This window comes from Ornithorhynchus anatinus, chromosome 4 (genome assembly GCF_004115215.2).
Source record: "Ornithorhynchus anatinus isolate Pmale09 chromosome 4, mOrnAna1.pri.v4, whole genome shotgun sequence".
Classification (NCBI taxonomy): Eukaryota; Metazoa; Chordata; class Mammalia; order Monotremata; family Ornithorhynchidae; genus Ornithorhynchus; species Ornithorhynchus anatinus.
Window position 1 is genome coordinate 31,281,012 of NC_041731.1, and position 12,145 is coordinate 31,293,156.

The window sequence follows — 12,145 nt, forward strand, 5'->3', positions numbered from 1 at the left end:
CAAACAAAAAAGGAAGTAATCTTTCATTTGCAGACTGGCCCTTTCCCTGAACTTTCCCTTCTAATTCCTTCAGCCGATCAATCACTAACCACTTCTCTCGCTTTTCAGAGCCCCCAGCTCTGAGAAGTGACTTTAATCAATTCAATAGTATTTTGAGTTGCTGATTGACCAAAGGGCTTTGGGGCATTTGATAGTTGCCCCGTCCCCAATCCCATAGCACTTTTGTACCTACCTTTAAATTATTTATTATAAATCATTCATTTATAGTGGTGGCTGCTTCCCCATCTAACTTTTGCTCATGTGGGCAGGGAATATGTCTGCCACCTCTGTTGGACTGTACTCTCCCAAAAGCTTAGTAAAGTGCTCTGCACACAGTAAGAGCTCATAAACACCACTGATTGAATAGAAGAGTACAATAGAATCAGAAGACTTGATCCCTGCCTTTCAACGAGCTTACCCGGAGAGGAGAGTACAATCTACTACACCAGTACAATATAGTGGGAGACAAACACTAAATAGCACATAAGAGAAGCAGCGCGCTTAGTGGCTAAGGTTACAGTTTAGAGGATGAGCTTACATCAAGCCATGCAACAAAAAAAATGTTCTTCTTGAGACTGTGAGTCCCATATGGGTTAGGACTGTGTCTGACCTGATTTTCTCCAAGTCCCCCACTGCTTAGTACAGTGCCGGACATATAGTAAGTGCTTAACAAAATACCACATTAGCATTATCATTTCATGCTTATATACATACACCTTGTGGGCCAGAAGGTGTCAGCTTCTTCATTCTGTAATTCTCAAGCATTTGGTACATTTGCACTGACCAATTCCCAATAATGCTACTACTCATCCAGTTATTTTTAAAAACAAAAAACAGCATTTCAATATTTTTGGGTTTAAGGTATTTGCTAAGTGTTTCTAATGTTTCCAAGTACTGTAGTAAGTGTTGGGGTAGATCAGGTTGGACACAGTCCCTGTCCCATATGGGGCTTACAGTCTTAATCCACCTTTTTCTGATGACATAACTGAGGCCCAGAGAAGTTAAGTAGTGTCTTGCCCGTGGTCACACAGGAGACAAGTGGTGGAGTTGAGATTATAGCCCTGGTCCTTCTGACTCCCAAAGTTAAGAGCATCTGAATTAGTTCATTCATGTGAGAGAAATCACTGCGGCTTTAAGAGCCCAAAAAACACAGCAGAGGTGCCTGAACTATTATCTTCACCTTGGAGATGAATATCTGACATATCAGATTTTAGTTTACCCAAGAAGATGATGGTCAAGGGGTTCAGAAGGTGTGAGACAGTTGAGTCACCAATTCAGATTTTCAGAAAAGCAAAATTTTTCAGGCGATTCCCAGCTTTGTCATCTACCTAAGTGACCTGAATTTAGTCACCTCATTACTGTGCCTTAATTTCTTCATCAGCAGGACTTGAACTATTTAGATCCTTCTCTTCCCTGCATCTCCACTGTTCCAGTAAATTAGCAAGCAACATCTGTAGCATGTTTCATCATTTAAACTGGAAGCATCAGGGCCAGCTTTGGGGAATGGTGGACTTTTTTGCCCCAGTTTGCCCAGCCAAAGATTTCCAGGTGTCCTGGCCACAGAGAAGCAGCGTGGCTCAGTCAGAGGTCGTGGGTTCGAATCCCAGCTCCTCTGCTTGCCAGCTGTGCAACTTTGGGCAAGTCACTTAACTTCTCTGTGCCTCAGTTACCTCATCTGTAAAATGGGGATTAAAACTGTGTGCCCCACGTGGGACAACCTGATCACCTTGTAGCACTCGGGGGATAACAAATACCACCATTATTATTATTATTATTGCCTCAAAGGTAAAAATGGGTAGGTGACCAGCAAAGAGGGCTTCACCACAGATTATTATTATCATTATGGTATTTCTTAAGTGTTTACTAAGAGTCGAGTATTGTTCCTAGCGCTGGGGAAGATACGAGTTAATTGGGCCGAATACAGTTTGTTGTCCTACATGGGGCTCACAGTCCAAGTAGGACGGAGGATAGGCGTTGAATTCCCATCTTTACATATGAGGAAACTGAGGCTCAGAGAAGTTCAGTGACTTGACAAAGGTCACAGAGCAACTGGCAGAGCAGGGTTAAGGACCCAGGTCCTCTGACTCCAGGCTCACTGTCCTTCCGCTAGCAACACTGCTTCTCAGAGCATGACTGGACCTACTAGAACCACCACTGGGAGCTGTTGTCTGGGGACTCGTGCACAAAGAAATGTGGCTGCTTTCAGCTCCTGTCCACTAATTACCACCCCTTTTCTAAATTCAAAATCCACCAACCATTATATTCAGCAAGGCAGTTTCCTACTCCCCTGTCTTCTGCATGACGATGTGATTAAACAACCATCAGCCTTACCTCCCAGATCTATAATACAATTTTTATTTCTGAAAAATGGATAGTACTTCTTAAAATAACCACAGACAAGCTTCAGGAGATTCAAGAAAAAGGAGGCCGTTTCAGCACAAGTAACTGGTACATAAATCCTTAGGGTAAAAGTATCTCCGAAGAAAGACAGCGGGGTCTAGAGGAAAGCGCACGGACCGGGAGTTGGGAGATCCTGGTTCTAGTCCGGCTTTTCCTGTGTGACCTTGGGCAACTCACTTTGCCTCTCTGTGCTCCATTTTCCTCATGTATTGTACGGTGATAAAATACCTGCTCTACCTACCTTTTAGATTGTGAGCTTCATGTGAGGCACAGAACTGTGTCCTACCTATCTTGTATCTACTCTTGTGCTTGGCATATAGTAAGCACTTATACTAATAATACTAATAGTAATAATGATAGTGGTATAAACAAACCAGGATTCAGTGCCAAATTCAAAACCCTGAACTCTAATCCCCTCTCAGAGACAGATTCCTTTACCATAACCCAGTAGGTCAAAGCTAAACAACTTCAGGGGCCTTTCGTTGCACTTTCTGAGCCGGAATAATTGAGGCCCAAAGAATCCTAAGACTGGAAAGGAGCCTCAAGAGGTCATTTAGTTCATCATCCTTAGGCCTTCCAAGAGAATCACACCTAATCCAAAGGGAACCAATGCAAATTGCTTTCCATCTATGACTTCATTCCACCCTGTGAGACTCCAACAACCTGCCCTGGCTTGTCTAGTTGCCCTGTAATCCTTAGCTTTCTGTCTAAGGAAGATCAGGTCTGTGCAAAGACCTTAAGGATCCCAAGCCACTCCAGGACCCTCCTCCTCTTAGCCAGATATTGCCCTGCAGAATAATCATTGCCTTCTAGCATCTCGGTTTTCCACATCACCCTTCTCAATTGCACAAACCCCAGATTCAATCATCAGTCAAGTTGTTTCCCAGTCACTTGGGCAAGGGAGGGAAGTGTCTGCTGGCTGAGCAATTAGTTTCAGTTTGCAGATCAGTGTCCTTGTAAACAAAGGAGCCTTAATTGCTGAGCAAGAATTCCCAGCTGCAGAATTTCAGGAAAAAAAAGAGACATTCCCAATGATTTAAAAATGCAACCACAAATCCAAATCCACCTCTCCAAGGCCCCAGGTCGCCTAGAACGCAGAAATCCAAGCATCTCTCAAGAAGGTACATCCGCCAATCTTGCACATCAAACTAGCCTTCTCCCACTGGATCAGGATCTATGAAAGGAATGCCAATGTCACCCCACCCAGAAGCAAAACGTTCGGTAATCTCTGGCATTCTGCTTCTGGTAGAGAGCAATACCTGATTACATCACTTTCAGTTGGGGTTAAGTCCCGGGCTGTCAACCCAAAAGTCAGCTCAGCTGGCCCGGGTTAGAGACAGGCCTATACACGTGAATTCCAGCGTGAATTAACCCAGAGGGAAAAGTAGCTGAAGGGGAGGAGAATGGCTATTGGAGGCGGAGAGGCATTACAAAAAGAAGAGTCACCCAAATGGTGCATTTCTACAGATTACCACCTGAAGCTCCTACTTTACCCCCTCTATTGTATTGTCCTCTCCCAAGAGCTTAGTAGAGTGCTCTGCTCACAGAAATGCTCAATAAATGCCATCGATTAACTGAAGCAGTGGAAAACTGGGTTGAAGAGTCCAGAGCAGCTACCCGTGGTTCCGGATGGTCAGATATTAATTAACCACTCTCTGGTTTAAATTGATTTGAGACTCTGAGAAATCCAGGTAGAACTTGGAGAATATTTACAGGAAGGATTTCAGTCCGGTTTCTGCATTCTCCCTTGGCATTCAAACAACTTCATGCTACTACCATTAAAATAGGCCCAGGCTATTTAAAACTCCTTGCAAGAAGGATGGGGGCAGCACATGCGCTTTTATAAACATAAGCTGTAGGCACATCCTTCATTAGTGCTCCATCATTGGATTTGATGTTTTTCAATTTTTAGATGAAGACAACCTCTATTACTTCTCTGGATTTTTTTTTCCCCTTGGTTCTTCCCCAAACTAAAATAGCACTAAGAAATAAAGGAGAATATGAGTCCCCATCAGTTTGTCCAGACTAGATACACACCCAAATTTAGGGACAGCCTGGCCCATCAATACCATTTGTGCCTTAGTGAACTGATCAATCAGTGAAAAGCAGCATGGCCTAGAGGAGAGAACATGGGAGATAGAAAGATCTGCATTCTAATCCTGATTCTGCTACCTGTCTCCTGTGTGGCCTTGAGCAAGTCACTTTACTTGGCTGGGCCTCAGTTCCCTCATCTATAAAATGGCAATTAAGACTGTGAGCCTCTTTTGGGACAGGGGCTGCGTCCAACTTGATTACCTTATATCTACCTCAGCACCTAGAACATTGTCTGGCACATAGTAAGCGTTTAACGAATACCATAAAATAATCATTATTGAGCATTTACTGTGCACTGATGTCTTTGGGTTTGTAAGTGCAGGAAAATCTCAGCTCGGTTCTCAAGCAGTGTGTCTTATGGATAGCTCACGGGCCTAGAAGTCAGAGGGACCTGGGGTCTAATTCCGGTTCCACCATTTGTCTGTTGTGTGACCTTGGGCTAGTCACTTCACTTTTCTGTGCCTCAGTTACCTTACCTGTAAAATGGGGATTAAGAGTATTAGCCCCAAATGGGACAGAGACTGTGTCCAACCCGATTCCACTGTATCTACCCCAGTGCTTAGAAAAGGGCTTGACACATTGTAAGTGCTTACCAAATACCATCCTTTTTATTATTATTCTTATTATCCTGTTTCCTTGGGAGAAACCAATTTTCGCTTTCCTGGATAATAACCTGTGCTTTCACCCAGTTCCTACGCTTAAACAGGCTGGGTAATATAAGGTGCTTGGTCCCATTCAATTGATGATATATATTTGAGGGTTTACTGGGTGACAGGCACTCTACTAAATGCTCAGAAGAGTAATTTCAATAGATGGTAGGCATGAACCCTGCTCGTGAGGAGTTTATCATGTGGGAAAAACATCTATAACCGCAATTACAACCCACTGTGGGTACCACACTTAACTCTGTGCCAACAACCAGGGACCAAAAAACTTGAGAGATTCCTTGAGTGTATCTCTGCCACTGAAAGAATCACAGGGCGAAAATAATCTATCCACCATGCTTGCTTGTTTAAAGCCTGCCCTGAATTGGGCCTAAAAAGAAAGGCAGGTCTTCAGCATCTTATTAAGGCTTCTCCAAGCAGCACGAAGAGCTTTTTTCTCCCTATGGATCAGTGAAAACTGCTTTGATTCTGAGGTCTTTTCCGGCATCAGCAACATCCAAACAGGAAGAAAAAAAAATGTGGATCCCTGGTAAATTTCATCTCTATTTATCCAAACACATCAAACCAGGTGAACATGTGGTTAAGGACGGAGAGGGAGAGACAGGATCTCTTTTAACCTATTTTATAAGTGCGTTCAACCTAGATAATGTAATTTCCCAGAAATCAACACTCCCTTTCCCAAAAGACCTGCCCAAAACACATTTTTTTTTTTCAGTGTGTGGATTCAGTTTCTTTTGTCTTGAGTGTTCTGCATTATTTTCTGTAACACAGTTCTCTCTCGTATGGAGTCTTCACCTGTCATACACATGTTTGATATTAGGGGAACTAACAAAGGAAAAGAATGCCGGGGATAACTGCTGCTGTCCTCGGAGCCCTCAGTCGCAGCTTTTCCCCGTGGACAGGGAGGTGCTATCTTTGTGCTTTCCACAGATGACATAGCAAATGGAATCAAAATCTGTGAGCGGAAACCAAAAGTTTGCTCTCATTTCTGTTTCTCTTACAAAGCATGCAAGCTGAGGACACGAGTAAATGTCATGCCTTGTCCATGCCAGTTCTTAGGCAATAAGTGAACGGTAGAGAAAGGACAAAGGCTATTTCCTGGGTCATGGTATGTAACTTACACCCCTTTCTCAGAGCTCAGTTGCAACTGCTATCTCAAAAAATCGGTCCGTTCTTGAGCTAATGCCCAAACCACGAGCTAAAGAGATCGGGAATACAAAAACAGAAAGGCAGGTGTACAAATTCACTGTCCAACACGTTCTCTGGTTTGGGGTGGATCAGGGTGAAGGAGGAGGATCGTTTAATCAATCGATCATATTTACTGAGCACTTACTGTTGCGCAGAGCACTGTACTGTAGCACTTGGGAGAGTGCAACCCTACAATATGACAGACACGCTCCTTGCTCACAAAGAGCTTCCAGTCTAGAAGGGATGCGGGGGTGTCAAAGGCCCATGTCTCCTCCAGAGTTCGAGCCGCCCCCATCGGCTGATGAGGATGGGGATTACGAGTAGGAGCCCCATGTGGGACAGAGACTGTGTCCAACCCGATTGCACTAAATCTATCCCAGTGCTTAGAAAAGGGCTTGACACATTGTAGGCATTTAACAAATACCATCACCATTATGGGGTCAAGGGTTCATTCATTCATTCAATCGCAGTTATTGAGTGCTTACTATGTGCAGAGCATTGCACTAAGCACTTGGAATGGACATTTGGCAACAGATAGAGACCACCCCTGCCCAACGACGGGCTCACAGTCTAAACGGGGGAGACGGACAGCAGAGCAAAACAGAACAGAACAAAAAGATAGCATTATCAAGTTAAATAGAATGAAGGGACGAACACCTCATTAACAAAACAAATAGGGTAATAAATAATATATACGAAATTGTATACGGTTGGTTCATTCCACCGTGTTTCTCAAGCGGTGTCCCCCCATCTCCCTGAATCCAGCCCAGCGCTTAACCAGTACCATCATTGTATTATTATTAAGCGCTGACACTATACCAATAAGCAGACCACCTGCCCGGCCCACCGGAGCTTACAGAGGATGAGGCTGGGTGTCCCTGGCATTCATGCCTTCAATCGTATTTATTGAGCGCTTACTCTGTGCAGAGCACTGGATGTACAAGTGGGTAACGGAGACAGACCATCCCTGCCCAATGGGGGATTACCAATGGGGGGATTAGAGTCTAAAAGAGGGTCAAGAAGCTCGATGGGGGTAAGGAGAGGAGGGCGAGGAGGGGTAGGAGGGGTAGGAGGGCGAGGAGGGGAGGAGGGCGAGGAGGGGAAGGAGGGCGAGGAGGGGAAGGAGGGCGAGGAGGGGAAGGAGGGCGAGGAGGGGAAGGAGGGCGAGGAGGGGAAGGAGGGCGAGGAGGGAAGGAGGCGAGGAGGGGAAGGAGGGCGAGGAGGGGAAGGTGGGCGAGGAGGGGAAGGAGGGCGAGGAGGGGAGGAGGGCAAGGAGGGGTAGGAGGGCTAGGAGGGCTAGGAGGGCTAGGAGGGCAAGGAGGGGTAGGAGGGCTAGGAGGGCAAGGAGGGGTAGGAGGGCTAGGAGGGGTAGGAGGGCTAGGAGGGCTAGGAGGGCTAGGAGGGCAAGGAGGGCTAGGAGGGCAAGGAGGGGTAGGAGGGCTAGGAGGGCAAGGAGGGGTAGGAGGGCAAGGAGGGACAGGAGGGCAAGGAGGGACAGGAGGGCAAGGAGGGACAGGAGGGTAAGGAGGAGCAGGAGGGCAAAGAGGGGCAGGAGGGCAAAGAGGGGCAGGAGGGCAAGGAGGGCAAGGAGGGGAAGGAGGGGAAGGTGGGCAAGGAGGGGAAGGTGGGCAAGGAGGGGAAGGTGGGCAAGGAGGGGTAGGAGGGCAAGGAGGGGTAGGAGGGCAAGGAGGGGTAGGAGGACAAGGAGGGGTAGGAGGACAAGGAGGGGTAGAAGGGCAAGGAGGGGCAGGAGGGCAAGGAGGGGCAGGAGGGCAAGGAGGGGCAGGAGGGCAAGGAGGGCAGGAGGGCAAGGAGGGCAAGGAGGGAAGGAGGGGAAGGAGGGGAAAGTGGGCAAGGAGGGGAAGGTGGGCAAGGAGGGGAAGGTGGCAAGGAGGGGTAGGAGGGCAAGGAGGGGCAGGGGGCAAGGAGGAGCAGGAGGGCAAAGAGGGGCAGGGGGCAAGGAGGGCAAGGAGGGGTAGGAGGGCCGCTGCAGGGCCCTGGCTCACCTTCGGGCGCGGGGCTGGCCGGCCGGGCAGTCCTCGGCATCCTCCTCCTCCTCCTCTTGTCTCCTCCTCTGTCTGGTGGGATGTGGAGGTCGGGCCGGGGGTGAACGGTGGGTGGTGGTGGTGGTGCGTGGTGGTGGTGGTGGTCATGGTGGTGGTGGGTGACCGTGGTGGCACGGTGGTGGTGGTGCCGGCGGGCGGCGCGGTGGGCGGCGCGGGGAGCCGGGGGGCGGCCGAGGGGGGCCCGGGCGGGGCGTGGGCATCGGCCCGGTGCCATTCCCGGCGGATGCGGCGGCGGCGGCGGCCGGCGGGCCCACGCAGCACAGGAGGCGATGCCCCCCACGCTCGGGCTTGGTCCTCATGGCGCGCGGGGCTGCGCCCGTCCATTCATTCGCTCCCTCCGCCATTCACTCCCCGCGGCTCCCGCTCCGGAGCCCCGCTGCCGCTGCTGCCGCTGCTGCTGCGCGCGGCGACGAGCGGCGGCATCCCCGCCTCCCGCGCCCCTCCGCCCCCGTCTGACAGGCGAGCGGGCGGGCCGCCGGCCGCTTCCTCGCCCCCCCTCCGCCCGCCCTGATCGACGGCGCCTCTCCACCAATGGCCGGGCGGGACGGGCGTCACGTGGCCCGCGCCCCTCGGCCTCTTTGTGCGCCGACGGCCAATCGGCGCGGAGGGGGCGGAAGCCCGCCAGGCCGAGCCCGAGCCCGAACCCCGGCCCGAACGGAGCCGAACAAAGGATGCTCCCTCCCCTCACCCCCTCCACGCACGCTCCCCCGCCTTTCTACTGGGGCAACGTTGCACCTGCCGGTTAGACGGTCAGCCCGGTGTTGGGCCCAGCTGGACATCCCGAGCGCTTAGTATAATGCTCTGCACAGAGTAAGCCCGCAATCGATGGGCAGGGATGGTCTCTATCTGCTGCCCAACTGGACATCCCGAGCGCTTAGCACAGTGCTCTGCACACAGTAAGCGCTCAATAAATGGGCGGGGATGGTCTCCATCTAATGCCCAACTGGACATCCCGAGCGCTTAGCACAGTGCTCTGCACAGAGTAAGCGCTCAATAAATGGGCGGGGATGGTCTCCATCTAGTGCCCAACTGGACATCCCGAGGGCTTAGCACAGTGCACAGAGTAAGCGCTCAATAAGTGGGCAGGGATGGTCTCTATCTGTCGCCCAATTGGACATCCCGAGAGCTTAGTACAGTGCTCTGCCCAGACTAAGCGCTCAATAAATGGGAGGGGATGGTCTCTATCTGGTGCCCAACTGGACATCCCGAGCGCTTTAGCACAGTGGCTCTGCACAGAGTAAGTGCTCAATAATGGGCGGGGATGGTCTCCATCTAATGCCCAACTGGACATCCCGAGGGCTTAGTATAGTGCTCTGCCCGGAGTAAGCGCTCAATAAATGGGCAGAGATGGTCTCTATCTGGTGCCCAATTGGACAGCCCAAGCGCTTAGTACAGTGGTCTGCACAGAGTATGTGCTCAATAAATGGGCAGGGATGGTCTCTATCTGCTGCCCAACTGAACATCCCGAGCGGTTAGTACAATGCTCTGCACAGAATAAGCACTCAATAAATAGGCAGGGATGGTCTCTATCTGCTACCCAACTGAACATCCCGAGCGCTTAGTACAGTGCTCTTCACAGAGTAAGCGCTCAATAAATGGGCATGGATGGTCTCTATCTGGTGCCCAACTGTACCTCCCAAGCGCTCAGTACAGTACTTTCCACATAGTAAGCACTCAATAAATGGGCAGGGATGGTCTCTATCTGCTACCCAACTGAACATCCCGAGCGCTTAGTACAGTGCTCTGCACAGAGTAAGCGCTCAATAAATACTATTGAAGGAATGAATGAATGAATGAAATACCATTGAATGCATGCATGAATGAATGAATGCAATGCCCCCCCCCATCCCCACCTCGGTCAATAAATAAATGCAACGGCATTCGGCTCCCTTCCTTGCCCAAGAGGAGCGGCAGAGCTGTCACCACTGTCCCTTCCCTTTTCATTCTTCGCCTGCCAAACGGCGGGCCTTACCTTCCCCATGGGGTCAAGCCTCGCCTACGGGAGCCCTCCCCACCACCCCCACCATCCAGAAGTCGGGAAAAACTGTTAGGACGAATGCTAGAAAGCCACCCTGGAAATGCAGCCACTTCTGGGGCAGTTGGCCACCTGACCCAGTTGGTCATGCGACCTACCCAACGACCTACCTGCCGCTGTGGGGCAGAGTGGGGTCTCTATCTGTTGCCGAATTGTACATTCCAAGCACTTAGTACAGTGCTCTGCACATAGCGCTCAATAAATACGATATTCATTACCCTGTTTATTTTGTTAATGAAATGTACATCGCCTTGATTCTATTTATTTGCTATTGCTTTAATGAGATGTTCATCCCTTCGATTCTATTTATTGCTATGTTCTTGTCTGTCCGTCTCTCCCGATTAGACTTTAAGCCCGTCAAAGGGCAGGGACTGTCTCTATCTGTTACCGATTTGTACATTCCAAGCGCTTAGTACAGTGCTCTGCACATAGTAGGCACTCAAGAAATACTATTGAATGAATGAATGAATGAATGGAGTTGAATTGAATGAATGAAAGAATGGAAGAGGGAAGATTCAGACCTACCTCTCAGTTGGACTGTTACCTTCCAGGGGCAAGGATCCAGTCTTGTGCTTCTGGGAATCTTTCTAAGTACCTAATAATAATAATAATAATGTTGGTATTTGTTAAGCGCTTACTATGTGCAGAGCACTGTTCTAAGCGCTAGGGTAGACACAGGGGAATCAGGTTGTTCACTCATTCATTCAGTAGTATTTATTGAGCGCTTACTATGTGCAGAGCACTGTACTAAGCGCTTGGTATGAACAAGTCCGGCAACAGATAGAGCACGTCCCTGCCGTTTGACGGGCTTACAGTCTAATCGGGGAGATGGACAGACAAGAACAATGGCAATAAATAGAGTCGAGGGGAAGAACATCTCGTAAATACAATGGCAACTAAATAGAATCAAGGCGATGTACAATTCATTAACAAAATAAATAGGGTAATGAAAATATATACAGTTGAGCGGACGAGTACAGTGCTGTGGGGATGGGAAGGGAGAGGTGGAGGGAGCAGAGGGGAAAGGGAAAAAGAGCGCGTTTAAGCTGCGGGAGAGGTAAAGGGGGGGGGCAGGGCGAGTTAGAGGGGAGAAGAGCGAGCTCAGTTCTGGGAAGGCCTCTTGGAGAGGTGAGTTTTAAGTAGTCGGGTTTCGAAGAGGGAAAGAGAATCAGTTTGGCGGAGGTGAGGAAGGGAGGCGTTCCGCGACCGCGGTTAGAGGACGTGGACCCAGGGCCGTCGGCGGCGCGGATAGGCGGAGACCGAGGGACGGTGAGGAGGTGGGCGGGCAGAGGAGCGGGAGCGTGCGGGGTGGGTGGTAGAAAGAGAGAAGGGAGGAGAGGTAGAAGGGCAAGGTGATGGAGAGCCTTGAAGCCTAGAGTGAGGAGTTTTTGTTTGGAGCGCGAGGTCGATAGGCAACCACTGGAGTTGTTTAAGAAGGGGAGTGACATGCCCAGATTGTTTCATGGGGAGGGGAGGAGGTGATAATAATGATAATAATAATGGTATATGTTAAGTACTTACTATGTGCCAGGCAATGTACTAAATCCTGGATCGAATACAAGCAAATCGGGTTGGGCAAGGTCCAAAACCTACATGGGCTCACAGTCTAAATGCTACTACTACAATTAGCACTAAGAGGACAGAACCTACTGTTTCTC

At 49.5% G+C, this 12,145-nt stretch overlaps 1 protein-coding gene across 1 annotated transcript in view; it reads right to left on the bottom strand.

The window, feature by feature from the left end:
- The window catches only part of MEGF9 (multiple EGF like domains 9), a 117,591-nt gene extending 108,925 nt beyond the window's left edge, over positions 1-8,666 (bottom strand). The window contains exon 1 of the mRNA XM_029062719.2: positions 8,393-8,666. Coding sequence (XP_028918552.1) covers positions 8,393-8,666 — 274 coding nt within the window. The remainder of the gene's footprint in view (positions 1-8,392) is intronic.
- Positions 8,667-12,145: the final 3,479 nt, after the last annotated feature.